The sequence below is a fragment of the Molothrus ater genome, chromosome 8 (genome assembly GCF_012460135.2).
Source record: "Molothrus ater isolate BHLD 08-10-18 breed brown headed cowbird chromosome 8, BPBGC_Mater_1.1, whole genome shotgun sequence".
Taxonomy (NCBI): Eukaryota; Metazoa; Chordata; class Aves; order Passeriformes; family Icteridae; genus Molothrus; species Molothrus ater.
In genome coordinates, this window is record NC_050485.2 from 1,269,614 (window position 1) to 1,295,899 (window position 26,286).

The window sequence follows — 26,286 nt, forward strand, 5'->3', positions numbered from 1 at the left end:
AGACTTACCAAAGATGCCCTATGAAGTCAAGGTGTACCCTGGCTAATGGAAGGCATCACACTTGGAATGGCTTTTTTCCACCTGCCCCTGGCAAAGCCTGCATGCAGCTGCCCTGGATTGTTCTGGGTTTGTCCTGTGGCTCCCTGGGGGCTGCAGCTGTGCTGAGCACACCCCAGACAGCAACAGATCCCTTCCAGTGGCCCTCAGGGCCAGTTTAATCAGCTTCCCACTGTGGAACACCTCACTGCTGGATGATTCCACTGCACTTCTGAACCACCACCTCTCAAACAGAAATTGATTTGTATTGGCAGAAAAAAACCCAGAGGTGATAAAACTCACACACTTGAGGCACAAAGTATTAAAAACAGACTCAACACACAAGATGTTTTTCTATCAATTACTTACTACTCTGAATGACTTGAAAACATTTTCCTCTTGAATAGAACCAGCTGCACCTTTTTCTGCACTTAGATGAAGTTCTGCATTTTGTTCTTTCTTGTGTCTTTGATAATATTATTTGAACAGAAGAGAACCCCAAACTATCTCTCACTCCTCCATTTCACACCCTGCCCTTTTCCCTCAGCAAGGTGCTGTATTTAACATGGTGAGGAGCCCAATGGTGGGCTTGAGAAAACATTTGCTGTCACAACTTTTTGTTATTCCAAAGTAGTCAGCACCTTGCAGGAAATCTGGAAGCATGGCAGAGCATGTCCAGGTCCAGCTGTACTCTGTACAATCTCAGAAGAGGAGATCACTTATTTTTTCTGATAATTTACACAACTACCCTATGAAAGCATCTTAGCCCTTAGTATTTATATTGAATAGATGCCCTGAAAAAAAAGCAAAGACAAGCATTTGTTTGCCATTCCCCAGCCACCTTCCAGCCTATTCTGGTACATTAGACACAATAATGACCTTGCAAAAGTATTTAAAGAAGCACATACTTAAACATCTTCTCATAACTTCTTCTTAATGGCCATGTATTTTCTATGAATCTGGCTTGAATTCAGAAACAGGAGCACAACATTCTAATGAAACCAGCACCCAGAATCAAACTGAAAAAAGTGAGAAAAGAAGACCCAGGGGAGTACCTTAAGCTTAATAATCTATGCTTAAATACTGAACCAGAACAGCCAAATGGAAAAGCAGCTGCATTTATTTGCATGATACACCTATCTACAAAGTGACTGGAGAATAAAACCCAGTGCAAAAGGCTGAATTTCAGGCTAAAACAACTGGCCATGTCTAGGTGACAATGGTGCACCAAGCTAGCTGTAAATCCTCAAGAAGTCATGGAGTTGGACCCTGAGTTACTCTCTGCTAGGCACTTTCAAGAAGACACAGACTGTTAGGACTCAGTAGGAAAATAACAGTATTAATGATCCTGATAATGGTGCACCAAGGGAAAAGAGCTGCTGGTTCTGCCCCAGCAGGAGGCCCAAGGCTCAGAAAAGCAGAGGCACTGAAGTAAAGTCTGAACCATTCACCAACTGTGCAGCTCTCTGCCTTGGGACCTTGGAAAGGAGCTGGGCAAATTCAGCTGGGACAGGGCTCCCAGAGCTCCTGGAGGCCCATTTCCCTCTCCTTATACCCTTCTGGAAGCACCTGTAGCTGCAGGTGGAGAGGGTCTGTGCCCCAGATGAACCAGCACAGCAGTTCTCAGGAGCAGCACAGTCACAGCAGCTCCAGGAGCTGAGCTGCAGCTGCTCACAGCAGCCCTGGAAACAACAGCCCACAAAACCCCAGCCAGGCACGCCCAGAGCCTCCCCTGACCTGCCTGGGGGATGCAGGTGGAAGCAGGGACACCACCACAGGTCCTTCAAGGACTGTTTCTCAAGGGACACACTCCCAGGTGCTCTCTGACCATGGCTCTGACCATGGCACTGTTACTTTGACTCTCACAGAGCAGAGAAAGTGTTTCCCTGCAAAGCCCCCTGCCATGTGCCCTGGAGTGGCAGCCCAGGCTCCCTGGGAGCAGCTCCTGCACCAGGATCACCAGGGACAGAGCCCTGCACAAAGCAAACATGCACCAACTACAGACTCAGTTATTTCCAAAGTCACAAAGAAACACAAACTGAAAGTCCTTAGAAACAAACCACAAACACCTTTGGGTGGGATTTGGTTGTTTGGCCATGGGTTTTTTAGCTCTGTACAATTATTATCCACCACCTTTTCCAATGGCAGAGCCCTGCTCCCCAGTCCAAGCCTCGGCTGAGGGGGACCCTCCTTCCCCCAGCAGGAGGGAGCCTACAGGGAGCCCTGGATCTCAGAGAAGCTCCCAACACTGGGCTCCACAGAGACCACCCAGGAATGCTGAATGCTATGGAGAACTGGCCTTAGGCCCCGTGGAGCATCACCACCCTCCTGCTCCAGACTAAAACTGAGCATTCCCTTCTGGGCACCGGCAGAAATCCCTGCAGGGCCTGACCTCTGCATTAACACCTCAGCCTGCAGGGCTATTCCTGCCACTTCCTCCTCTAAAAACACTGCAGGCCTTCCTTATCTCAACTCGCCTCCCCCTCTGCTTACTCCTGGTATCATACTGGCACCTGGTCAGGATCCCCTGCGGGTGCACAGCCTCAGACTCTGGAGATGCTGCACCTCAAACACTGCTGCTGGCAGGGCTCCTACAGAGCCTCTCTGCAGGATCAGGCCACCAAAAATCACACTGATTACTTTTGAAATTCTTCAAAGACATGGCAGGTACAACTCCCACTGGAAGCTGGCTCAGCTACAGTCTGCCAAGTGTGTTCCTCCTCCCAGCCACGCTGCTGTATCTGCTCAGAAGAGGGAAGGAACCTTGACTTGTGCACTTTACTCAAAGTGAAGTCTCTGTGTAACATTCATCCTTTGTTCCCTCCTGTAATGAGGCTCATGAAGGGAGGCAGTGAGCACCTGCAGACATTCACTGCACAGGTGAGGATTCATCACCTGCTGCCAAGCCCAGCCTGGAGCACTGGTGAGATCAAGATCCCCACCAGCACTGTACACACCAGCTACTCTGAAGTTACCAATTTGGTACCTCCTATGTGGAATGAGATTCCCAAACCTCATTTGCCTAATCTGAAACTGATGTGCCTTTGGCTGGAGAACAACAATAATGCCCAGTGCTGTCCTGGCTAACAGTAAGGGGGCTCTGATGGCACTCGTGGCACCTGCCCCCCTTATTTTGTTGTTTTGTAGAGTCAATAGTTACGTGCAAGCCCAGGGGATATGCAGGAGCTCAGATGTTCAGACCAGCACGGCTGCAGATAAGGCATTTCAGCACAGTTCCAGTGTGCCTGCCATGGCCAGTGCTCCCCCCAGCCCCAGCTGCCTTGTGGTTAGAAGGTAACACATCTTTCTCATTTCAACACTTTGCAGTGGGGACAGGAAAAGGTTTGCAGTTACCAAGTTTTAGCATTCTCACAGAAAGGCACTCAGTGTAAGAGGTAGCAGCACAGAGAAAAATTATGGGTATAGGCACAAACCAGTTCCCTTCCTCAGGAAAATAAAAAAATTGAGGACTCAGTCACATGGTGAGGGAGCTCAAGTGCACAGAAATGATGCCTGGTGGAGTTCCTGCATGGATTAACTGTGCACACAGAGCAGGCAAACACTCAGGGGCATTTCCTGGGGCTTTAAGGAGCTGCATTAATCTGGTGATAGCAGGTGACAGAAGATGCTCTGTGCCTTCCAGGGTCTAGCTGGGGTTACTGAGGTCATTGTTCCAGACTTGACCAACACACAAACACAAACACAAACAGTAGGCTGAAGGACCAAACCAGTAGGCTGATAATCAGTGCACCCAGACTACAGTCTGACCTGACAAGCTAGAAATATCCACCTGGTAAGCAATGGGACCCTGACTCTTGTCAGGGGAAACAAATACTTTGTTTTTGCTCTTTTATCTTCTCCCCTTCAAAAACTGAGTAAGGCAACTCCTCACAGTACATACAAGTGCATAGTTCTGGCTGCTCACAGAAAGTCAACACAGCCACTCTTGAGGGGTTCAACTCTACCAGTGCTAAACACTGTACTATTAAATGAAACCTTTATCTACATTTATCTTAACTGCAGAACCTTGTGTGCCTTTAAGGAGCTCTCTTTTATAGTGATTTACATTTGATTACATTAAGCTTCATTTGTTATCAAGTTTATTGCAGCAGAGAGCAGTGCAATGAATTAAAACCCTCTTCAGAGTTGTTTATAAACATTCTTAAAGGGAATACCATGGCTCAAAGCTTTATGATGAGTAACAGCCTCATTAATAGCAACTCCCATGAAGGTGCCAAAGGAGACAAACCATTCTGCTTAAGCAGGGCTCACTGCTTTAACAGTTCTACACTGGGTTCTTACCTTTGCCCTGGAAAATGAGGGACAAACATCTGCTGTACCTTTAGTTCAAAAAGCCTGGGTAGTTCTGCCATGCAAATTCAACCTTCATCCCTTACACATGTGACAGGTGCAATAAATCCAGTCCATGGCTGCACTGCTCTGCCAATAGCAAATCTCCTTCAGCAGTCTGACATGCAACTGGTCTTCTCCAGTGAGAATTCTGAATCTTTATCAAATGCTAATCTAATCATCAAATAAAAATACTTTAAAAATTAATTATTGTAAAATGCTCCCACTGAAGCCCAACCTACTGTCATTCCCCAGTTTGCTTTACCCTTTTAAGCAGTGGTACCCAAGGTTTCTTGAGTAACTGAAGGTTTGAGGGAAAGGAAAGTTCTAGGCTTTCTTCACTAACATCATGGCTATTTCAGCTACACATAAAATGGGGTTTTTCCCTCTTTCTTACACGTTGCACAGCATCAAATATTGTATACAAAATGATACTTGATCCAGCACTTCCTGCTGCCTCAGGGCACCCCTTCAGCAGAGCTGTGCTTCCCAGGGCTGCTGTGACTGCCAAGGGAACTGAGGGCAGCACAAGCACTGCAGAAAGCCTTGAACAGCCGGACACAAGTGATGCCACCACTATTAATTGTTCTGGTATCACACAAAGTCCTTGACCTTGTTACCCAGACAACTGTTTCCACTGGGCACTGCCTTCCTGCAGAGTGAACTGACACCTGTAAGATAATCAGGAGCATTCAGCATTTCCTGCAGAAGTGAGTAAAACCAAGGCCAGAGCTGCAGAGAATTCTCAGGTGAATGCTGTCCTGAGGGAAATGGCTCCAGCCCTGCTGTGCCAGTGGGCTCTCAAGGTGATGTTAAACCAACCATTCCAGCACCCTCTTCCCAAACTCATGTCCATTCGTGTTCCAAGAGAGTAGGAAATGTGTCTGCCTCATGCTGCAGCCACGTGAAGCACCTGCCACAGCAGTTTAGTCAGCAAGAGCTGCACATCAAAAATGAAGGACACCTATGATGTTCAGTGCATCCTAAATTGGGCACCAAAAATGGGCAAGTGAATTACAGCTTGGATTCTGCCTCTGAGCCCTCACCTACAGAATGAGGTTCTTTAGTCACCCTTCAGGTTAACATTGACATTGACTAGAAATCCAGTGCAGCAAAAACCAGAGCATATCTCACAGGGAAATGAAACACATACATGCACTACTGGATTTGCATGATATAGACCAAATCACACTTTATGTGCACAACTGCACATAAAGCCCTTCTTATTGAGTAAACAACAACTCTGTGCACCAAATGAAACAAGGCTCCCATGGGAAAAAACCAGCACTTGGACCTCCAATTATACACAGGGGAGAAAGGAAGAAGATAATTTTACATTAGCCACTTCCTAATTTTTGAATATCTACCTTTGCAATTTTGGTGTTTTGTAATCAAAAATGGTGTTTTAGTATTACCTGCATAATACCTTTTCTCTCCTCTTTGTCTCCTTTTCTTTCTTCCATGTACAGTAAGATTAAGCTGCTTTAGTATTTGTTGGTTTCTTGTTTTTTGCAAGAGGGAGGACTTCCAAGCCAGGTAACAAATGTTGGAAAAGATGGAATATGGGCTGCATACAAAGAAATTACTAAGAGGTTACACTGTGTGAGAAAGCTGTAAAAAACAGTGTTAAGGAAAAAGACTGATTTTAGCTGTACTGACCTTTTTTTTTTGTATTATATCAAATACAAATGTTATGTACTGCCAGCACAGAAACTGGATATTATATAGTTTTTATTGCAATGACTGCATTTCCCTGCTTCTCCTAGTTGTACTCTCCAATTTAATGCACTGGAAGTTCCTCTCCACCTGAAGAACTCTGCTTGCTGCAAGCATCCGTACACATCAACCAACAAAGGTTTTCATTCAAGTCTTTTATTATAGCTTGAATTTTTTCACTGCATTTAAAAATCTAAAAAAAATAAATATTTGTTTCACAGCTGCAAGTCACATATGCATTAACACCACAAAATCTGGAATTTAACCAGAGAAGGAAAAGTCAAATCCAAAAGTGTCCAGCTAAGCACAATCGTCTCAGGGCAATTATACTAAAAATAAAATCTTAAGAAAAAAGGGAGAGGGGTGTTAAAGGTTATTTCAAATGCATTTATCTGGAAAAAAGTGAAAATTCTATTAGAAACCATAAACTACGCTTTCAGCATTTAAAAATAAACGTTTTAACCTCTTGACAGCAACAATTGGCTGGTGCACCTTTTTCTTTTCAGCTGTACTCTGGACACATGACTGCAGAGGTTTCAAATCATAAATTAACCTCTTCTATAACTGTGTCCACTTAATTACAGAATCAGTCCTTAAAAAGAAAACAGTGTCTTAAGTCAGCTTGTCCATCCACATATTAAAAATGCCATTGGCTGCGGTTTTGTATCGGCACTAAGTGACTGCTTCATGGATTGTACATTGTGAAGATGAATGTCTCTTGAACAATCACTTTCATTATTAAGGTTCTTAAAACAAACCAGAAAAATAGATATCTTCAGAAATCAGAGTAATCACTTCTTTTTTTGTTAAAAGCCATAAAATAAGCTCATATTCAATTACAAGCAATAGAAACCATACTGGTATTGGAACAGAACTATTTTATCACAAAAATTTATTATTTACAAAATGAAAAGTTACCAAGTGAATTTATCAGGGAAGAAGTTAAATATTCTAAATGATTTGAAAAACTGAAGCAAGTCTCTCATGCACTCACACGCCAAATTGTTTGCATAAGGTGAAATGTTAATTCTTGTTAGTGAAACTTGACTCCCATTCACAATACTCTCATTTTTATTGTAAGATGGCAAAATCCACATGGCTCTGTACAGGAAGGTATGTATTAAGACAGCTCCTTAGTTTTGGAAATGATTTTTTTGGCTCTCATGAATATCCATACCACTGAACATTTTTTGCAAATAATCAGTTATATTATCAACTGCATCACTTAATCCACTGAATTTACCACCACAAGAAAGACACGAAAACTCAATGATCCCACGGTACACGGAACTTTCATTTCTCAAGTTATACTAAACTGAAACCTTCATAGTGGTCTATAGCCTGGATCAACTTAGATTTCAGGGTTTCTTTATCAGTGTATTTTGGAAGATCAAGAAGATTAAAGCACGTGTGAGCTACGGGCAGGTAATCTTCTCCCCCTCCTGTTGGCTGGATGACCAGTTTGAGACACTTCATCCCAAGGATTGGAATCCGGTCGCTGCCTGTCAGAAACACTGCCAAGAAAAAACAAAGGCTTGAAATTGGAGCTGGCTGAAGACTGTCTGTGTCACATGTGCTGCTCTAATCATTGCTGGCCTTTTGTAATCATTCCAGCCATGGCCAGCTTTTCACACCAAAGTTCTGTGAAGTCTGGAAAACGGGGAATAATGACTCCACCCTGTCTCTACCTTCTACATCTGAGCTCATAACTGTAAGACAGCAAGTGATCCATAAAGAAAAATATTTCATTTTAGCATATGAAACCAAACAGTCCTTAAAATACTATAAAGTTTTTCATGCCACAGAACCTTCTAACTTAAAATCCACTGGCTGAATCTTTACTGAGCATTTCCAAGAATCTTGTAAACACAGAATTAGTTTATTCAGTAAGTAATTTATCGGAACTGGAAACTAATCTGTGATCTGTTCCAAGCAAATCCTCACTCACAGCAAGCTTTAATTACTTTACCACAGATTTACAATCAGTTACTACTCCAAATTTCCATCTCTGTGCAGTGAAAAACCTGGAGGATGTGGACTATATGTCAAAGCACAGGAAAAGATATCCTAGTTACCAAATAAATGTCAGATTAGGTTGTTGGTGTTTTGGGGGGGGGTGGCTTTTATTTTCTTTAATGCTGCTCTGAGCTACTGTGATCTGTAACTACCCATCACCCAGAATGACCCAAGAAAATCAGAGAAAAGCTCACAATCAATTTTTTCTATTCTGCTTTTTTTTCCCCAAATAGTTAATCACATCATTACAGACAAATACTTACACCTGCACTCTTATAGCAAGAGCCTGAAATCCCAGTGATCCTGTTCAGTTAGAAACTTCTGTAAAATAATTTCAAATACTTACACAAAAACTGTTTTTTCTTCTCCAAAGACAACTCGTGAAAAACCTCCCAGAATATTTTAATTGTAGGATGGTTTTCCCAGTATTCTCCTTTGTATTCTGTATTCTAAAATGAGCAGGAAATGGGGTTATTGCTTGCTCACAGAACAGTTGGATAAGCTGAGAGTGCAGCAGAATGAATGCAGTTTGTGTACAGGCACACAGCAAGTGACACACTACTACTCCATTCCTCACTCCATTCCCTTCAGCTGCTCAGTCTGAATTCAATATAGGGACAGATGCCTGTACTGCAAAGCATTTTCAATCCCAGAGACCAAGTCTCACTGAGCTCTGACAATCGAGAATATTTACTTTTAATAACTGTGTGCAATCACTTCACTTTCTCATGTCTAGTATGAAAGATTGTATGGCTGCCTCAGGGTTCTGTGGATTTTTCTGCCTCTTCTCTAAGTCTGACTTCCTTCAGAAATTAGATGGAAAAAGTTAAAGCAGGAAGGTAAATAATATTTTAGGATCTCCATTCACTGATGTTTTAAGGTGTCAATAAATAACAGGAATCACATTAATTAAAACAGAGCTCAAGAGGACACCTAGCTGCTTTTGCACCCTGAAATTAGAATTATACAAAAGCAAAAGCTAACTATGGTTCTTACCTTCTCCAGCTCCTTCCAGTCATAATTTGTGTTCCCAATCACCATTGCCTGCAGCTCACTGGGCTGGAAGAGCTGAAGAACTTTACCTCCACACACTTTGTGGAAGCCTTCATGGAATGCACTGTATAGGGAAGCCACAGATCTATTGAAGATGTAATCCACATATGCATCTACAAAATCTTGCCTGTACAAAGAGAAAGAAAGAATTATGTTAAGGAAATAAAGAGGAAGTAGTACAGGTCATCCTTCTACCAATAAACCAGTGGCCATTTCTGTACAGAACAGAGCATAGACAATGAAGCAACAAGGAGCCTAATACATTGTATTGTCTGCTTTATGTTACAAACACAGTGAAGATAAAATGGCACATGAATGTATTTCCCCAGCACACCCCCAAAGGCAGCCTGCAACAGAAAAGCAGGAACATTAATGTTATATACTTCAGGGAATACAAACACCTCCCTTATTTGTGTGCATTGCAGTGAACTGGACTCACTGGCAACAAGCTGAAAGGTCTGAATTCCAGGGAGTGTCCTGAAAGCCACTAATCAAACTCACTGCTCCATTTTTTTAATTAAAAAGATTACCATATTTGCACTAAAAATGCAAATCAACTTCAAAAGGACATTTGAGTCTTGCACAGTAAAAAGACCAGTGCCAAGGAGCTGGGATACTGAGGAACAGATGGCCTGTTATCTGTGCTTGGTACAAGGAGTTCTCAGATCCTGCTGGAAACATCTCCAGCAGCACTGAAGGAAGATCTAAAACTTCTTGATGTGATACAGCATTTATGATAATTTCTGAAATCAATGCCAGTGCACACTGTTTAGTTTCTGCACTGGCGGTGACCTCAGCTGTACATTACAGCTATCCCACCAACACACGTTCACTGGCAGAGAGAGAATGCACTTCAACACCACCCCCAGTCCTTGAGTAATATCACCAGCAGTTTACAGAATCATAGAAACACATTTAGATGATGTGTTTATTCAAGCTGCTGCACTGAAAATGCTGGAGATGACCAAAGTGGTAATCCACACCCCTCCCCTTCAGCACTCCATGAGATCTCCTCCTTATCCATGGAGGGCAGGTGGTAACTTGTGTAACACTAACAGTGCAAGGCTGCTCCAGGGAAAAGTCACAGTGATAAACTGATTTATACTGTAAAATTAACTGAAGCATCATGGAATATTCAGAGCTTGAGAAAGAGGAATTCTTCATTACTGCAAGACAATGTGTGGTAACAATGCAGCAGGCATTCCATAGACTCCTTGAAACTTTTCCCATAATTCAACTTCAATTTTACAGTCACTTAAGTGACAGAACATCAAGAGAACTGCAAAGCTACAGTGTTTTCCATGTGCATTCAGTTCTCATGGAGTGTGCTCTTTCCATTCAATTCTCCCTTTACCCTGGAGAAGTACAAGCACAGAGAATTCATAAAGATTAAAGAACAGACTGGAAAATTCTGCAAAAAGGGGACAAAAGCACCAGCAGGTATGTTCTGCCTATCTTCCAGGAGCAGAAGGGAACAAAGGGGAGGAAAGACTGTTTTTATAAATAAAAGTAACAGAATCCTTGACTGAGGAAAAAACCTTCCTGTCATTCCTCTTCTGACAACAACACTGGATTAACTTATTTAATGTTATCTACTCTGCAAAGGGAAGACTTCACTGAAATCATATTCATGTATGAATGAGGAGTTGTAATAATGGCCCTTAAGTCAGAGTTCTCATCATTACTCACTGAATTGCAATGACTGCAGCTTCCTGCAGTGATGCCTTAAGACTTCAGCTTTTATTTCTTCACATCCCATACTGCATTAGTGCACAACTGTGAACTCCATACAAAGCATTAGTTAACTCCACATTTATTTAGACAAAACAATCCCTCTGGGCCTGTGACCCAAAGACAGCCTCAGGCCCCAAAAAGTATAAACAACAGTGAACTGGGGGGCAGCAAACTGGGGGAACATGACTTCATTACCTGAGGCTGGAATTGGAGGATTAAGCCCTGATATGCAAACAGACCAAACTGATATCTGTCTCAAAAACTGGTGACCACTGCCCAGCTTGGGAGGAGCCTCTGGAAGGCTTCTGGCTGCCCAGAGTGTAACTACTGAAGGCCTTGGATAAATACCCACATTATTAACTCTCTCTAGCCTCTGTCCTAGGCAGGCACTCCAAGGCATCAGCAGCACCTCAAACATTTTTAATCTTGTAAAATGCTTATGACTGGGCTTGAAGGGGATCTCTGAAGATCCAGTCCAACCTCCTGCCATGGGCAGGGACATCTTCAAGCAGACCAGGCTGGTCCAAGCCCTGTCCAGCCCAGCCCAGAGCACTCCCAGGGATGGGGCACAGCCTGTCTGTGTCAATACAGAACAACAGCACAGGAGAGAAGAGCTTGGGAAAACAGCCAAAGCAGTTTTGCCTCCAACAGCAGTGACAGAGCCCAGCAAAGGGAATTTACAGCAGCCCAGTGACCCTCCCAAGGCAGCCAGCAACACTAACCCACAGAACTCACCTATTTTGTTTGACTACAGGAATGTCAGCACCTTTAGGAACAAGCTCCTTAATTTCTGTTGTACCAAAATTTTCCACAGTGATCTATTTGAAACAAACAAAAATAGTGCAAATCTTATTTATTGCATAAATACTACTTCCCACCACTTAGTGAACAGCAACATGAATGGCAGACATAGGGGCTAAACCTCATGGAATCAGCTGCTGATGCTTTTGTTCAAACACTCCATCAGAGGCAATTAAAACAGATGGTGTGAGCTTGGCAAGACATACTTCAAACACTACATAAAACTTACAGTAAAATTAAGACAAAATGCCTCTTCTATGTCATCCTCTGGATAGTCCAGTAGCTGTTGCATTCCCCTGCAAAATAAGTTACAAAATACTTACACCAGGGGAAAGAAAAATGAATTTATTTTGCTGAAGTGTTCTTTATGCTTTGATAATTCAAATTTAAGAAGTATCTTTCTACTGTTATTTCATTCATTATCTTATTGACTTGCACCTTGTGTAGTGCTGGGAAATTCCAAGCAATCATTTCCTTTTGGTTATCCCATGGGGTGAAGAGAGAACACTCCTGTCTTAAGACTTCAGCTAAGGGGTTCCCAAAGCAGAGGCAGCTGGTACTTAAAAACCACTGAATGGCTCTTCCATTAACACCTTTGATTTCTCCTTGAATCTATGAAAACTTTGGCATCCCCAACACTGAGGCAACCAAGCATCCTTTTCTGTTCATGTGAGCCTCCTACCTGCTAGTCAGTCCTATTCAAATCCCTGGTCAAAAGGAAATATTTAGCATGTATTTGTTCCTGAAATAAGCAAAAATATTTTCTTGATGGATTTAATTTAGGACTGAAACTATGTTCACACTTAGGCTTATAAAATTAGTGGCTAAAGCTCGGAGGGTTTGAATTTCAAGGGTCTTTTCCCCCTAAAATTCTTGTAGGATCATAAAATAGAAGAGACAATCACTAACACCAAGCACTGAGACACAGGTGTTTACAAATGTAATGCTCTTAGAGGAAAATGTTGATTTCAAAATTAATTTCTACCAACACCCGTTTTTCTTTCTTGCTTACCTGCCAACATCTGGCATCAATTCTTTTAAGTCATCCAGGGATGGTTTCTTATTCAATAGCTTTTTGTACAAAGCCAGAGGAAAATGAAGGTCTACAATAGTAAAATTATATATTGCTAGCCCACAGACAACACCAATCAAATGAAACAAGTCACTGTCTTCAAAGGTCTAAGAACAGAAAAACAGACAAAATGGTTTAAAATAAAGAAGTTATTTTAACCTTGCAGAGTGCAGGAAGAAATGTACAATACAGTATAATCTGAGTGAATTTAATTCATATTTTCTTTAAATATGTATGTATCTGTAAGTACCAAGGAAAACAGAATAAAGTTTAACCAGCTGAGACTGAAATCCAAGGGAACAGAGTCCTTTCTACTTAAAATTAAAAAGGCTGAGCTGCAACATATCCTGTGTTACAGGGGACCCATACTGCACTAAGGTTCTGGTTTTGTCACTGACTTCCTATGGCACTACTCAGTGATTTAAGATGTCAATTTTTAAAAAAAAATATTTTGGGGAGAAAGAGGGAAGAGTTCACTATTGAAACCCCCAGAATTAATTCCCAAGGCTTTAAACACACCTGTGGAAATATTCAGGTATTTGGGATCCAGCCACCCCAGTCAGTGTTCTTTGAAAGATGACTCAAAAGTCAGGGATCAAACCTTCCAAGAAAGTGCAACTCCATGAGCACCCATCACCCATAAATGCAACTGCACACAGGGAGCCCTGTTCAACAGGCCACCTCCAGAATTTGTCTCTGCACCTTGATTTCCTGATTCTGCCCTTGGAATCAGTTTGTTCTAGCTACTTCTTCCTAAAAAACCTGGTGGGCTTGGGGAGTAAAACCAGCAAGGAGTAAACAAGGAATGGGGGAAGTTTTGATCTAACAATGGCCAAAAAAACCCAATTTTTTTTGAGAATACTTGCTTCAGCTCCTCCTCTTGAAATAAAACTACCACAAATTACAATGTTCAGATATTATTAATCTAAATCCTCTAAGTTAAAATGACTGAATATAGACCACAGCCTACCTTATCAGAGAACCAGATCAGCCTGGACTCCTCGTAATACCTGAACATTCCGTATTTGGGATCTAGCAACTCCCTCATGATGAGCAAAAAAAATTCTTTGCGAACACCTCCAGCATCGACGGCTTCCTCCCCTACAAAAATCACCTGAAACACACAACTCAGTGAGCACTGAACTGCAAAGAGACTGTCCAAAGATGTCCAAAGCCATCCTGCAGCAGCCTGAGCAGCGTCCTGTGATACCTTGAGTGGCTTCTTGTAGTCCACGTTCTTTGTTTTCCTGAGCACCTCCACAGCATCCCCCACAATGTTGTCCCTCCGCACCATCACTATCAGGCAGGGGTTGACAGACTCAAACACTGGCAGGAAGAGAGAAGACAAATTCTGCCTGTGGGCCTGATCCACAGCCATCTGCAGAAAAACAAAGTGAAAAACTCCTGTCAGTATCACCAGGCCAGCAGAAGTGCAGATGGGAATAACTACTGAATTTGCACAAGTTTTCTTTGCATTCCTTTTATCTCAGGAAGTATTTGATTCAGGAAATATTTTTCCTTTACTCATTGCTCTCAGGGAAGTGTAAGAACTCAGGTTTTAACATTCACAGTCAATATACCTTGGATAACAAAAGGAAGCAAAAAGATCCTGCATTTCATCTAATGAAGAGTAAGCTGTTTAATATAAATCTGGCATGAAACCAAACATACATTAAAAACTAATGCATGAAAAGCAATTCATTTAACTTGCATGATGATTTCTGCATTAAAATTGTTTGAAAAAGAAAATGCTGTTGCAAATGTTCTGAATATGACAGAGAACTCTAAGGGGTTTGTGTGTTTTAATACTATTTAATATTGTTAATAGAAACATTTAATGTGAACACTTCCCTGAATCCATCAAATGTTGGTTACTAACTGTGCATATTCATTTTTAAAGGCACATAAAGGACATTTATTATTAAATAAGAGCAAGGTAGTATTTTCCTGCACGAGCCCATTACCTGAGCATGACTTACATCATCTGGTTATTTTCAGACTCAGATCAATGAGCCAGGCAATATTCCAAGTCTGCTCATGTGGGAGGTGGGGTTGTTCCCTGGTTGTGGGAGGTGCTTGGGGTTTTATGTTTGTTGGTTTGGGTTGTGGGTTTGGGTTTTTCATTGCTGTTTGGGGGTTTTGTACCTATACTATGGGTTGATAACACATAAAAAACCATCTCACTACTGAAAGGAAAAGAATTTCCTTGGAAATGTATGGCAAGTACAAAACAGTCTAATTTCAATGTGATCCCAAACCCACTACCCTCTATTGTGTGCATACCCTGAGATAAAAACTAAATCCTTGATTTTTATAGGGGAGAAATTATACAGAGTTCATTTCAAAATTAACTCTGTGTAATTAACAAAAAAACACAAATAAAAACCAACAAAAACCCGCAAACAAACAAAAAACCAACCAACCAAACAACAAAAAAAACACAAAACAACACCACCAACCAGTCAAACCAAAAAAACCCAACAGGAACCCCCCAAGGTCCCCAACTTAGAGAAAAAATAATGAATCTGTACCATTAAAAATGGAGCCACTTACCTGCATCTGTATGATTGCATCTGTTTGCAAGAGAGTTGTCTTTGCCTGGGCATCAAATACAAATGGGTATGTGCAAATTATAACAGGAATCTCTGTTAACTGCAATGAGAAGAACCATGTCATAGCTCAGCTTATCCAAAAGCCACAATCCTGGTTAAAAAAACCTTTAGAGTAGCACTCATTTAATAGATCTATTTTACTGGAAAGAGAACTCAACCCTGACTTATTATCAATGCAGAACCAAAGCACCTTAGGAACATTAAGTAGATTTTTAATTGTTTAGTACTTCAGCCAAAAACAAACACAAAAAAACCCCAACAAAACTCAATCAAGCCAGGCACAAACAACACTCTCACTTAGCACATTTTAATTTCAGAACTGTTATTGCAGCTAGTGGGTATAGAAGTAGCCCTTGTTTCCAACTGCTGTTCCAAATTTGCAATACAGACAATTACATATTTTTGCACCACAAAGATTTTTTTCAGATTACACCCATGGCTAATTTGAAGCTTTACTCCCAACAGAACACAGCAGACAATCCTTAACATTTCTGATTTCCTTACATTCTTCAAAAGAAATCAGATTGCATCCAATCTTACCTCAGTTAATCCATGGTTGACATCCTATGACAGCATTTGCACAAAGGTAGCAACAATTAAGATGAAAAAGCAGCATTAGTGTCTGCATTAATTACTCATCTCTGATGTAGAATTCAAAAAATATTTATTTACTGCTTCCCCCCAAGAGAAGGTTTACTGAGAAATAAACATTGACCATAAACATTCTAATTCATTTATTAAATACAAGCTTGTCTTTCAACACCCTGTTTATCACTCTTTAAAAACAGGGCTGCTAAAGTACCATGTTTGCTTGGATGCACAAAATTACACACTTAAAATGTTTACTTCCACACATTAATTAATGACATCTGCTGGTGCTGTTGCAAAATAATAAAATATGGGTGTCTAGAGAAAACTTATTAAATTACTTACAATATTCTTTCAAAGCTAAAGTCAAGGAACTGTGCAAAAACCTATCCAACTCACTAATTCTCTGCACAGTCATTAATTTGCTCCCACTTATCACTCTTCTGTTTACAGATGCAGGAATTAATTATCTCAGTTGTAGCTGCTAAACTCAAAGTAGAAAATTCCATCAGTTATCTGCCCCTGCAGCTCCTGCTGCACTCATTACCCAAGACAGCTGCAGCTTGCTCACTGACTGGACCTGTCTAATATGGCAAATTCAGATTATTCTGGATGTTTTCCTACTGTGGATTCTTACATTCCCAACGTTTTTGACATAGCAAGTCTTCAGTGACAGCATTCTGAATCACTTTTTAACTGACAGATTCAAATACTGAGCAGTGTCAGTCCTAAGAATGACACCCTAGGAGAAAAACACCTTCTTAACCATTCCTCCTTAGCCAGTACCTGATATGAGTCTGCTCAGCCCTGCTCATCTCTGAAGGTATTTGTATGAAAAAAAATTTTAAAAAAATTTCTATGAAAAAAAATCCCCAGGCTTAGAGAATCTATGGATTTCTTTAAAAGGATAAAACAAACACAAAACATGGGAGGAAAACACCCACAAAAACCCAAATAAAATCATTACAACTTACCATTCCCAATACCTGCTGCTGGAACCAGTTGGCATAGTCATTTCTGATATCTATCAAATCTTGTATCTCATGAATGTAAAATCTGTCATACTGTATAACTTGTCCTCTTTCATTTACCTATGGAAGTGCAATTTATTTTTTTATTAGCTTTCAAAGGGATATTTTTCCATGTTTTTCAAGCATTTCCTACGTCAGCCACAGATACCCAGTTACCAAAAAAATTCTAGAAAAACAACAGTGCCTACAAGAAAGCAAAAAACAATGTTAAAAACATGGATACATGGACTATTCAAAATTCCACCAAAGAGAGAAGGAAAATACAATTAGCTGCACTACACTTATTGCATAACTGGGCTGCCACTCTGAAACATCAGGTGGCCTCAGAGGAACAGTGATAATACACATATTCATGTGCACAAGGGAATAAATACCTGTTCCTGTATTCACACAGGTTTAAGAACTATGATTCAATAACTCTAGTCTTAGTTATAGTATGAACACTATTACCTGTGAGCAGAGGGACAATTTCCATCTAAAAACAATAAGCTTAAAAAAAAGAGAGATGTGGGAAAAGTAACTTTATACAGAGGCTTGTCTCTAGAGCACAGTTTTAATCCAGAAGCATCCCCATTTTCCTCATACACACTTCTTTTCCCAAGCACTGCTAACTGGCAAAGCAGCAAGATAGTTATAAAGCTCCTGCCTTTATAATCAGATAATCTAAGCCTACTTTTCACAAATACCTCCCACGTCCCCCTCCAAACCACCAGATACTCAATCTGCAAAATATCCCAGAGCTGTCACCCCTTTTCCCCCCCTCTCACTTTAATCCATACAGAAGCAAATGACTGGGTAACTCTGTGTTCCCAAAAACCAGTTAATTCCATCATCATGTCAGACTGGAATCCAGAATCCCAATGATTCATAGGTCCAGATGGAACAACTACAGATATTTCTGTAGATGCAATTCTGATCTTTCACACTGATCAGTAACTTAGCTTCTACCAACTGCCCAGCACGAGATGCTGACAAAGCCAAGCAGCCAAGGAACTGTTCAGAAACACCACAAACGTACTCTGTGCAGTATTTCCAGAACTCTGAAGGCTGTGTGGAGGAAATTGGTGAGTATTCTTCTGTCAGAAGGGGGAAGGCCCATCTTGCACACCTTCAAAAGGTGCACTACGACATCCTTGTAGAGTTCCACTATCTTCAGGAACAAGGGAGGTTCAAGTACAGACCACCAATTTTCTGTCAACACATGGTGAACACGTAAATTTAGTACTTGTCACTGCCACACTATGTTATCGTCTTAACTAAGAAACGTGTTTGGCTAGAAAGCATAAGCATCAGTTACTGCAGACTCTGAAAAAAAAGTTGCAGCACAACAAATGTGCTATTGTTACACATCAAATCTAAGTGCCCTGAAGTCTCTTCATCCAGACAGTGTCACAATGTAACATCTGATAAGAAAAGATGGCTCAAAACCTGAAATCTTAAGGGAACAGTAGTGAGAGCAACAGAAAATGATGGAAAAGGATCTAGAGCTCAAAAAACTGTCAGTTTGCTTTTCTTTACTCTCACCAAAAACTACTGAAAAATCAAAGTGAGATTACAAGGCAAAGCATAACTGAGGAAAATGAAATAACCCTCTCAAAAAGAAATCAATTAATAGCAAAATATTCTGAAAACAATTCATTAAGCTGAATTTCTTTAAGCCAAGTCACAACAAGAAAGTGTAAAGAAGTAGAGTTAAAAAACCAGAGCTATTCTCAGCTGCATATTTGAAGACCACATCTTGGCACCAGCAAGAAAAGATCAACTGCCTCAGAAGCTCAGAACAGGTGCTGTAGTCACAACCAAGACAATTTAACATCTGCTCTGCAACACTTCTGTAAATTGCTTAGAGCTTGTTAGCTGTCTGACCACATAATTTTCACTTTAAAGAGCAAAGACACATATCAATTACACTGAACTACATAGTTTAATTCCTCCCAAATAGCATCAGTCCAAAAACTACAATAGCAGATGAATTCACAGGGATGGCCTGTTAACTCACCCTGAAGCAAGAGAATAAGTGTTTTCTTACACCAAGCAATGGTAAGCCTTAACTTTCTCACTGGGGAATTGCAGGGAACTGTAAATACACAGCAGGTGCTGCCAAGGCCAGGTCTTCACCGATGGAATTCCTGTACATTTTCATCTGCAGATCCTTAGTTTTAAGAACAAAAATTCAGTTTCTTACCAAGAACTTTCAGAGGAGCTTTTTCTAGGTTCAGAATAGCTGCTCCAAAAGGAATAGCTAACGTTGTGAAATTGTTTTCATCACTCATCAGTGGGCACTCTGGAAGAGTGAGATACAGCCTCAAAGCTTCAACATCTGGTAAGGAGCTGGTCAATTTGGGAATAAGGTTCTTTTCCAAACTAGCTGCCACCTACAGCACATCAGAAAATTCTGTTTATTTTAATACAATTGAGATGTTAAACAAAATGCCCATGTATATGAAAACTAATCTAGAAAACAATAATTAAGAGCTTCAGTGAAAACTATTATACATTTAGACAGTGACAGTAAATATTAAAATAGAATATGCTGATGCATCACCTAACTGTCACAACAAAACAAGGTTTCACACATTTGCAGTCAATACATTATTGAGTAAATAAATCTATTTACAGAGCTGGACCAAGCATAACAGTAGTATTTCTGGAGAGCTGTAACCCAGAAAGATAATCCCAAATGTAAAGAAAACACAGCACAAACCTGTTGTGATATCTGAGCGTGCTCAGGCTGTATGAGTTTGTGGAAGAGCAGTCTAGCAGCATTCATGTCAACCCCTGAGAATCTAGCACTGGTTTTGTAATGATCATCATTGCTGCAGGAAGGAAAAAGCCAGAAAGACTCAATCCTGTGTTCTCAGCAACTCAAGACTTTAACCCCTTGACTTTTAGACCTACTGACTAAGGATTTAAAATATATCAGACCTCCACGTTTTATATGGCCTTAGAAACAACTAAGAAACAACCAGAAAAAATCTCCTCTAACCACACGAAAATCACACAAAAAGCCTTGGATGTGAACCAGCCCACGCAAGGAATTACCTGGAGTTACCAACAACCCAGGGGTGACAAATGTGATGAGCTCTGCTGGCTTACATGGCAGCAGCCAAGCCAGCCTGGAGCCATTCCCACTGGGGCAGCTGACAAAACACAGGGCAGGAAAGAAGCAGGAGTTTCAATGGAGGAATGAGACAGGAATGACACAGGAGACCCTGGGAAGGTGTCCCAGGGACACAAGGGACACCAGGAAGGCAGCCACCACTAATGCTGTCCACAGGAACACCTGTTAAAAACCCACCTCTTACCTCAATGCCAAAAAGCTCCCATTGAGGCACCCAGCAGAGGAGAACGTTCCATCAATTTCACTGAAATTGGTCACATGAAATGTTACATTTGGTTTTCCTTTTAAAAATTAGCATTTGCAATAAATACAACCCCCTGTATTCAATCCCTAATGAATTACACTGTGCAAAGGATGGGACTCTGACTCCAATGTGACTAAACAATTCTAGATTAAACTTCCATTCAAGACTCAACACTTAGGACAGCTCAAATCACAACCAGTCTTGCACTCAATTGCTTTGCATACTCTTTTATTAAAATAGAAGCAATAATCTTTGAGTTGTTCTCATATTACTGTAGATGTATTGCTATTTTTCAATGTGCAATTAGATACTTAATTTCATCTTGTATAATCATCCAAACTGGAGCAGAGATGCCACAGTCTCAAGGATCTAAACTACTCAAGAAGCACGACAACGAAAGCACAGCGAGAGCTCTGCATGTCCCAAAATCAGCAATTACAAATAGCTCTGCTCTGCATGCCCACAGCCCCACTAATGCTCAATTCAGAAGCAGAATCACCAAAGACCACTCCTGTCCCTTCCATCACTTACTTAGCAATCTCTAAAGGAAGTCTTCCAGGTGGGAAACTCAGCAATCTTTGAATAAACGTTTCATTCACAGTCCAGATCTGCTTCAAAAGGTCAGGATTCCTAAAATCATCTGGTGGCACCATGTTCTAAATAAATTGTAAAGAAAACATAAAAAATCAGGCACACAAAATTGATTTCCAGAAAAATCAGCCAAGGTTGAGCTGTCTTAGCTGACAATTTGCCTACCCAGACTATTGCAGTGAAATACTCTGTGTTTAACAGTTCTGCACTCCCTGTGAAAGCAGAGCATACACTAAAACCATCTCCATTAGGTGCTAATTCACACACCTTGCTAAATGGCAACTCCCTACACATCACCTGTCTCAGTGATGAACACTAACTGAGCTTCAGATGTGAGCAGCAAGCATCTCCCCTCCAGCCACCAGGAGCCACTTAGCTCCCTGCCAAGCTGTGAGCCCACAGGAAAGGAGCCATTCCATTTTCCAGACAGATGTTCTTCCACCCCACTTCCATCAGGCTCCTCTGAGAATGATCATGCTTCTGTGAACATGCCCTGCCTCATCAGAGGAGCTGCACTTGGAAGTGCTGCTCATATAAAATGAATTCCACTAAGAGCTGCAATAGTAAAGAGAAGGAGAAGCAAGATCATTGTTTTCAGTAGGAGCATTGGTTCAAAACGAGATGGCAAATAGCACCAAAACCAAGATAAAACTACCAAGAGAAAACATTCCTCCTGAGGGTGCCATCTGACAACACTGAGCTGACTCAGTGTGACAATGACTATCTGCTGCCAAAAATCAGCACTTCTGATTCCACCCCACAGCATCAGCTTGAGGAACACTTTTGCCATTTCCCTTCTGTCCAGCCAAAGGAAATAACTCAGGGAACTGAGCAGCCCAAAATGGATTTTGGCTGGGCCCCTTAAATGGCAGGGACACACAACCCCCAGGGGTACAGTACACACAGAACTAAGGAAGAATTCAACACAAATTACCAAACCAAAGAGTACTAAAAGGGATACTTCTGCAGCATCAAAGTTCATCCATTGCTGATATATTTTGTACAGAACAAGCCACAATAACTCCATTCATAGTCTCCAGTTCACCTCAATTAGTGAGTCAGAAACTACTCCAGTAATTATGAAAATTGCACATAAAGTTATTAAGGAAGCTTTAATAGACAAGTTTTGAATCTCTATTATAAGCAATTTTCCAGTTTACACCTGCTAAGCAAGTTTCTCTCAAATATAGCAATGGTTAAACTCTATCAGAATTTAGACAAGAATCCAACAAGTCAATCCTAGAAAAACTGCTCATTCTGTACAACCAGAACGGGCTGTGAGCACAAAGCACTGCTCCAAGTCTGACCTGTACTCAGTTTTTCTTCATAAACATGCTTCCCCACTAAAACCCATTTTCCCTTGTGTCCAAATTAGTTTTCACCTTACATACTCAACTCTTGATGCTTTATTAATCCCCATGGTCTAATATCTGCTGAGCTGTACTGGAAACAGTCCCATGAATCTTCATCTTGTTTTTATCTCATCTCCCAACTCATCCCCCAATAGCATTTTCCTTCCATCACACTTCCACATTGCCACTTTTACTGTAAAGTCCTTCTAGACTCTTTAGATAGCAGAATTTAAACAGATCAATTCTTGTTAATTTAAAATGTAAGCTTTAAGACTGTGATAAAACTGACAAAACAAACTATGTCACCAGCAGTAATTTTTAGCAAAAAGCTCCATTTATTCCCTTACCACAGTGGTACTTTAAAATGGCTACAGAGCAGAAAACACTAAAGCTGCTGCTGTGGAAGAGACACGAGGAAGACTGGGCAAGGAGCAAAGAGCTCAAATATTCAATCAATTCTTCCCTTATGACATGAAAAGAAGTGCATTCATCCATCAAGAAAAAAGCTTATGCCAAAAAAGTCTCAATCTCACATGATTTCTGACAGCTAACACACACTAACTGGATCCAAGTCCTCCAGCTGCTACCATGACTTAGTGCCTTTGCTTGCACACTGCTCCAACAAACTCTGCAATACAGTCACATGCACCTTCAACATCAAAATAGTTTAAAATGCATCCAAAAAACTACAATCCAACTTTCACAAGTTTTGGCCAAATTACACTCAGTTTGTTACCTGTGGATAAAAGTAGTGTGCAAAACTTTGGTCCCCACCAGAGAAAATTCTTTTTACACAGTAGCGCTCCTCACTGTCTGCAATAGGAATAAAAAACAGGCCACTGTGAAAATGTGAAATTGAAAATGATTAAGATACTGCAACCAACACTGGGTTACAGAAAGGTTCCCTTGTGGCAGAACCTTGATACAACACACTGATACACCAGTTACTGATACAAAGGTAAAGACCATCAAAGACCATCTTTCTCTGAGGTAAGTTCTAGGTCTAGTGGCCCTTACCCACCAGCCACAGGCATGCAATTCCTACAGCAGGAACACAGAGCACAATCAAACTGGGAAAAATGATTACAATCCATAATCAGTTCAAATCTCAAGAATTTTAAGCACTACAAAGGAACAGGCAACCAAGCAGTAAATGCATCAGCTGGTGCTTACCTGTGCTCATTGGGCACTGAGTACTAAAGGGAATCCAGCTTCCTTTCACTGTGAAGGGACTTTTCCTGTTACTGGTGGTCCCTGTACCCAGCTGCCCATTGCCTCCCAGTCCAAAAGAGTAAATTCTTCCAGAAGAAGGGACAAATGCAGTGGTGTGCTGCCTAGGGCAAAGAGAATTCAGTACCACAAACCTAAGCACTGGAACAAGCTTTGTGCAGGCCTGGCCAGCACTTGTGCTAAGCAGTGTGTGAAAGGTCCTGTCCCGCCCAACACTCACTGCTCTCCTGCAATGCCCTGCCACTGGCAATATTCCATTTACACTCCAACAGGCAACCCTCCTTTTTTATGGAAAGGTTCCCAGAACGAAGCTGCCAGTGCCTAGCCCCTGTCTGACCTTTAGAGCATATCAGAAATGAATGTCTAGAGACTGCCTGCACCTCCTTTCCCTTCCCATCCTGCTCAGCTCCAGATTCCCCCTCTCCTATCACAGGCCTGTAAAGAACCAGCTGGGAATTTGTGTAAATTATTTTGTACTTTCCCAAATACACTTTTCTTCTACAGGAAATGAAGTGACAGCAACAAACTCTCACACCTCACACTATTGTTCACACTGCCAGTTTAGAAAATCACTTAAATACACACCTTCCTTTAGCTCTTCTATGAATGGTTTTAGAATCCCCAAAACATCACCAAATATCTTTTGTTAGGGGTCATTTTGTCTTCCCTGACCACAAAGGCTAAGAAAACTCCCACTTCATATTGCAACAGATATAAAGTTTTATACAAAACAAGTTATGTGTAAGAGTCACAGGGTTAGCACAGAATAGACCTTACCTGCCACAGGTGATTTGTGTGACAACGCTTCCCATAAGCTCAAAAACTTTCCTGGGATTTATCTCATGGCTGGTGGAATTATGACCCAGCTGACCATAGCCTCCAGCTCCAAATGTAAAAACCCCACCTTCCTAAACAAATAGATTTTTTACATTAAGATGATTGCGTATCTCAGAACAAGAAACTTCACAGAAATAGGGGTTTAATAAATCTTTTCTGGTGATTTTGGCATTGCAGGGAAAGGACAGAAAATATACAGGGCACAACAGGGTCCTGAGATACAGAGGAATCACAAGTTAACTGGAGTTATGAAAACGTGGCACAGCTATGAAATATTACCTCACTTGTGTTAAATCAGACTCATCTAATTAACTTATTATCATACAACAGTCCTGCCATTAACTTGTGTCATTTACACAAAGATCCTAATCCTCAGTTTCCCTCTTTTCCAGTTTTCTTGATGAACTTCACCCGTGTACAAACTCCCACTATTAAAACTCTACTTCATCTTTGAAACACTAAATACAGATGTTGAAGTGATTAGCAAACAGGAAGCTGCCCTGCTCAGCAGATGATACACACTATGGCTGAAACAGCCTCAGTATTTGAAAGCATAAGAAACCAGAAATTTCAACATTGTTGTAAGGCAAGTCATTTTTTAGGAGTTTTTGATTAATCCACAAATTAGCTAACACCCTTAATGTTTAAACCAAAAATATTTTCAGAAGTTATACACCTTACCTCACAACAACTTTGAAACTTGCCATTTTCAGATGCTTTGAAATTGTGACTCTGTTTCTTTCAACTCTACTCTGCATCAGCCAGGCCCTCAGCTGGAACCCATCACCAGCTTCAATTGCAGCATCCACTGAGAAAACCCAACAGCCTCAGTCACTGAGTCAGGATAGCAAACAGTGCCAGGTTCTTCTGAGCTTCAGGAGGATTTGGAGAATGCTCACACACACACACAGTACTGCCTACAAAAGGTGTGTGAGCCCCTGGCTCTGCAGGGACAGGGGAGCCATGCACATGGGTGGCAATCTCTACAAATATTCACAGTACATTCAGTACCTCAACTGAGCCTATCAGCTTTAAAGAAAGTTTGGAGTTAACTTCTATGCACGAAAAAGGAAAATGAGGATTTAGAATGCAAGATTTTTTGTATTTGGTAATTTTTTTCTAATATTTAACCATTCCTCTAATCTTCCCTCAAATTAATCCCATAAATTTACAAGAAATTTTATTTAAAATTTAGTTTATTTTTTCCTGTTCAGGTAGCATCTTCTCCTGGAAACATTAAAAAAATTGGAGCATAAGCATATCCTTAAGTTCTGTACCTTTGTAAGGGCAGCAGTATGATCCTCTCCACAACATATATGAACGACCTTCTGACTTCTCAGGGACTTCAGCAGTGTAGGAACATACCTGTCTGAAGGTTTAATAGAGAAAGGTCACTTATTTCAACAATAAAAATCAATACCCAAGTAGTTTTGCTTGTTTATTCTAATTTGGTTCTAGCCAAGCAAGCAGCTTAAATTTGTTAGCATAACACAATCACCAGGACTGAGTTTATGGATCTTGGAGATGGAAGTGTTACTACAGAATAAAACAGGGACTATGACACTGAAAAAGTTTGTAGCCCATGCCCTCATTTTCACTAGCACGGGATCATGTGTCAATACACAGACAACTAAATATGGAACATTACATTAGACCTGGCACTGGCACTAGAAAAGAAAATAAATTACCATTATTTCTGTGTTTTAAATGAATTGTTTATGTATTTTCATGCTTTTAAAGTGTTCCTGTAAGTTGGTATTGATACCTTTTCCTTGGTCCTAAAAATGGAGAGGCAGACACAGCTAAGGGATAAGGGGTTTTTACCTCAGTGTTTAATTAGGATCCTTACTGGTGCTCCACCTGGCCAAGGTGGAACGTGCTGCAATGCTCACACATGACAGA

The 26,286-nt window shown here is 40.9% G+C and overlaps 1 protein-coding gene across 3 annotated transcripts in view; it reads right to left on the minus strand.

The window, feature by feature from the left end:
* Nucleotides 1–6,242: 6,242 nt before the first annotated feature.
* Nucleotides 6,243–26,286, minus strand: part of HERC4 (HECT and RLD domain containing E3 ubiquitin protein ligase 4) — a 30,144-nt gene continuing 10,100 nt past the window's right edge. For 2 of the 3 annotated variants that reach the window (XM_036385620.1, XM_036385619.1), the window contains exons 7-26: nt 25,662–25,753; nt 24,325–24,455; nt 23,491–23,651; nt 23,054–23,130; nt 20,906–21,030; nt 20,315–20,374; nt 19,714–19,825; nt 19,195–19,384; nt 18,028–18,200; nt 16,953–17,069; nt 15,931–15,954; nt 15,332–15,430; nt 13,989–14,156; nt 13,749–13,892; nt 12,719–12,885; nt 11,936–12,002; nt 11,641–11,723; nt 9,115–9,298; nt 8,465–8,567; nt 6,243–7,616 (exon numbers count right to left, since the gene is read on the minus strand). In XM_036385620.1, coding sequence (XP_036241513.1) covers nt 7,408–7,616; nt 8,465–8,567; nt 9,115–9,298; nt 11,641–11,723; nt 11,936–12,002; nt 12,719–12,885; nt 13,749–13,892; nt 13,989–14,156; nt 15,332–15,430; nt 15,931–15,954; nt 16,953–17,069; nt 18,028–18,200; nt 19,195–19,384; nt 19,714–19,825; nt 20,315–20,374; nt 20,906–21,030; nt 23,054–23,130; nt 23,491–23,651; nt 24,325–24,455; nt 25,662–25,753 — 2,486 coding nt within the window. In that variant the 3' untranslated portion in view covers nt 6,243–7,407. Of the gene's footprint in view, nt 7,617–8,464; nt 8,568–9,114; nt 9,299–11,640; nt 11,724–11,935; nt 12,003–12,714; nt 12,886–13,748; nt 13,893–13,988; nt 14,157–15,331; nt 15,431–15,930; nt 15,955–16,952; nt 17,070–18,027; nt 18,201–19,194; nt 19,385–19,713; nt 19,826–20,314; nt 20,375–20,905; nt 21,031–23,053; nt 23,131–23,490; nt 23,652–24,324; nt 24,456–25,661; nt 25,754–26,286 lie in introns of those variants that run through there. The other variant, XM_054515606.1, reaches the window with a different exon arrangement.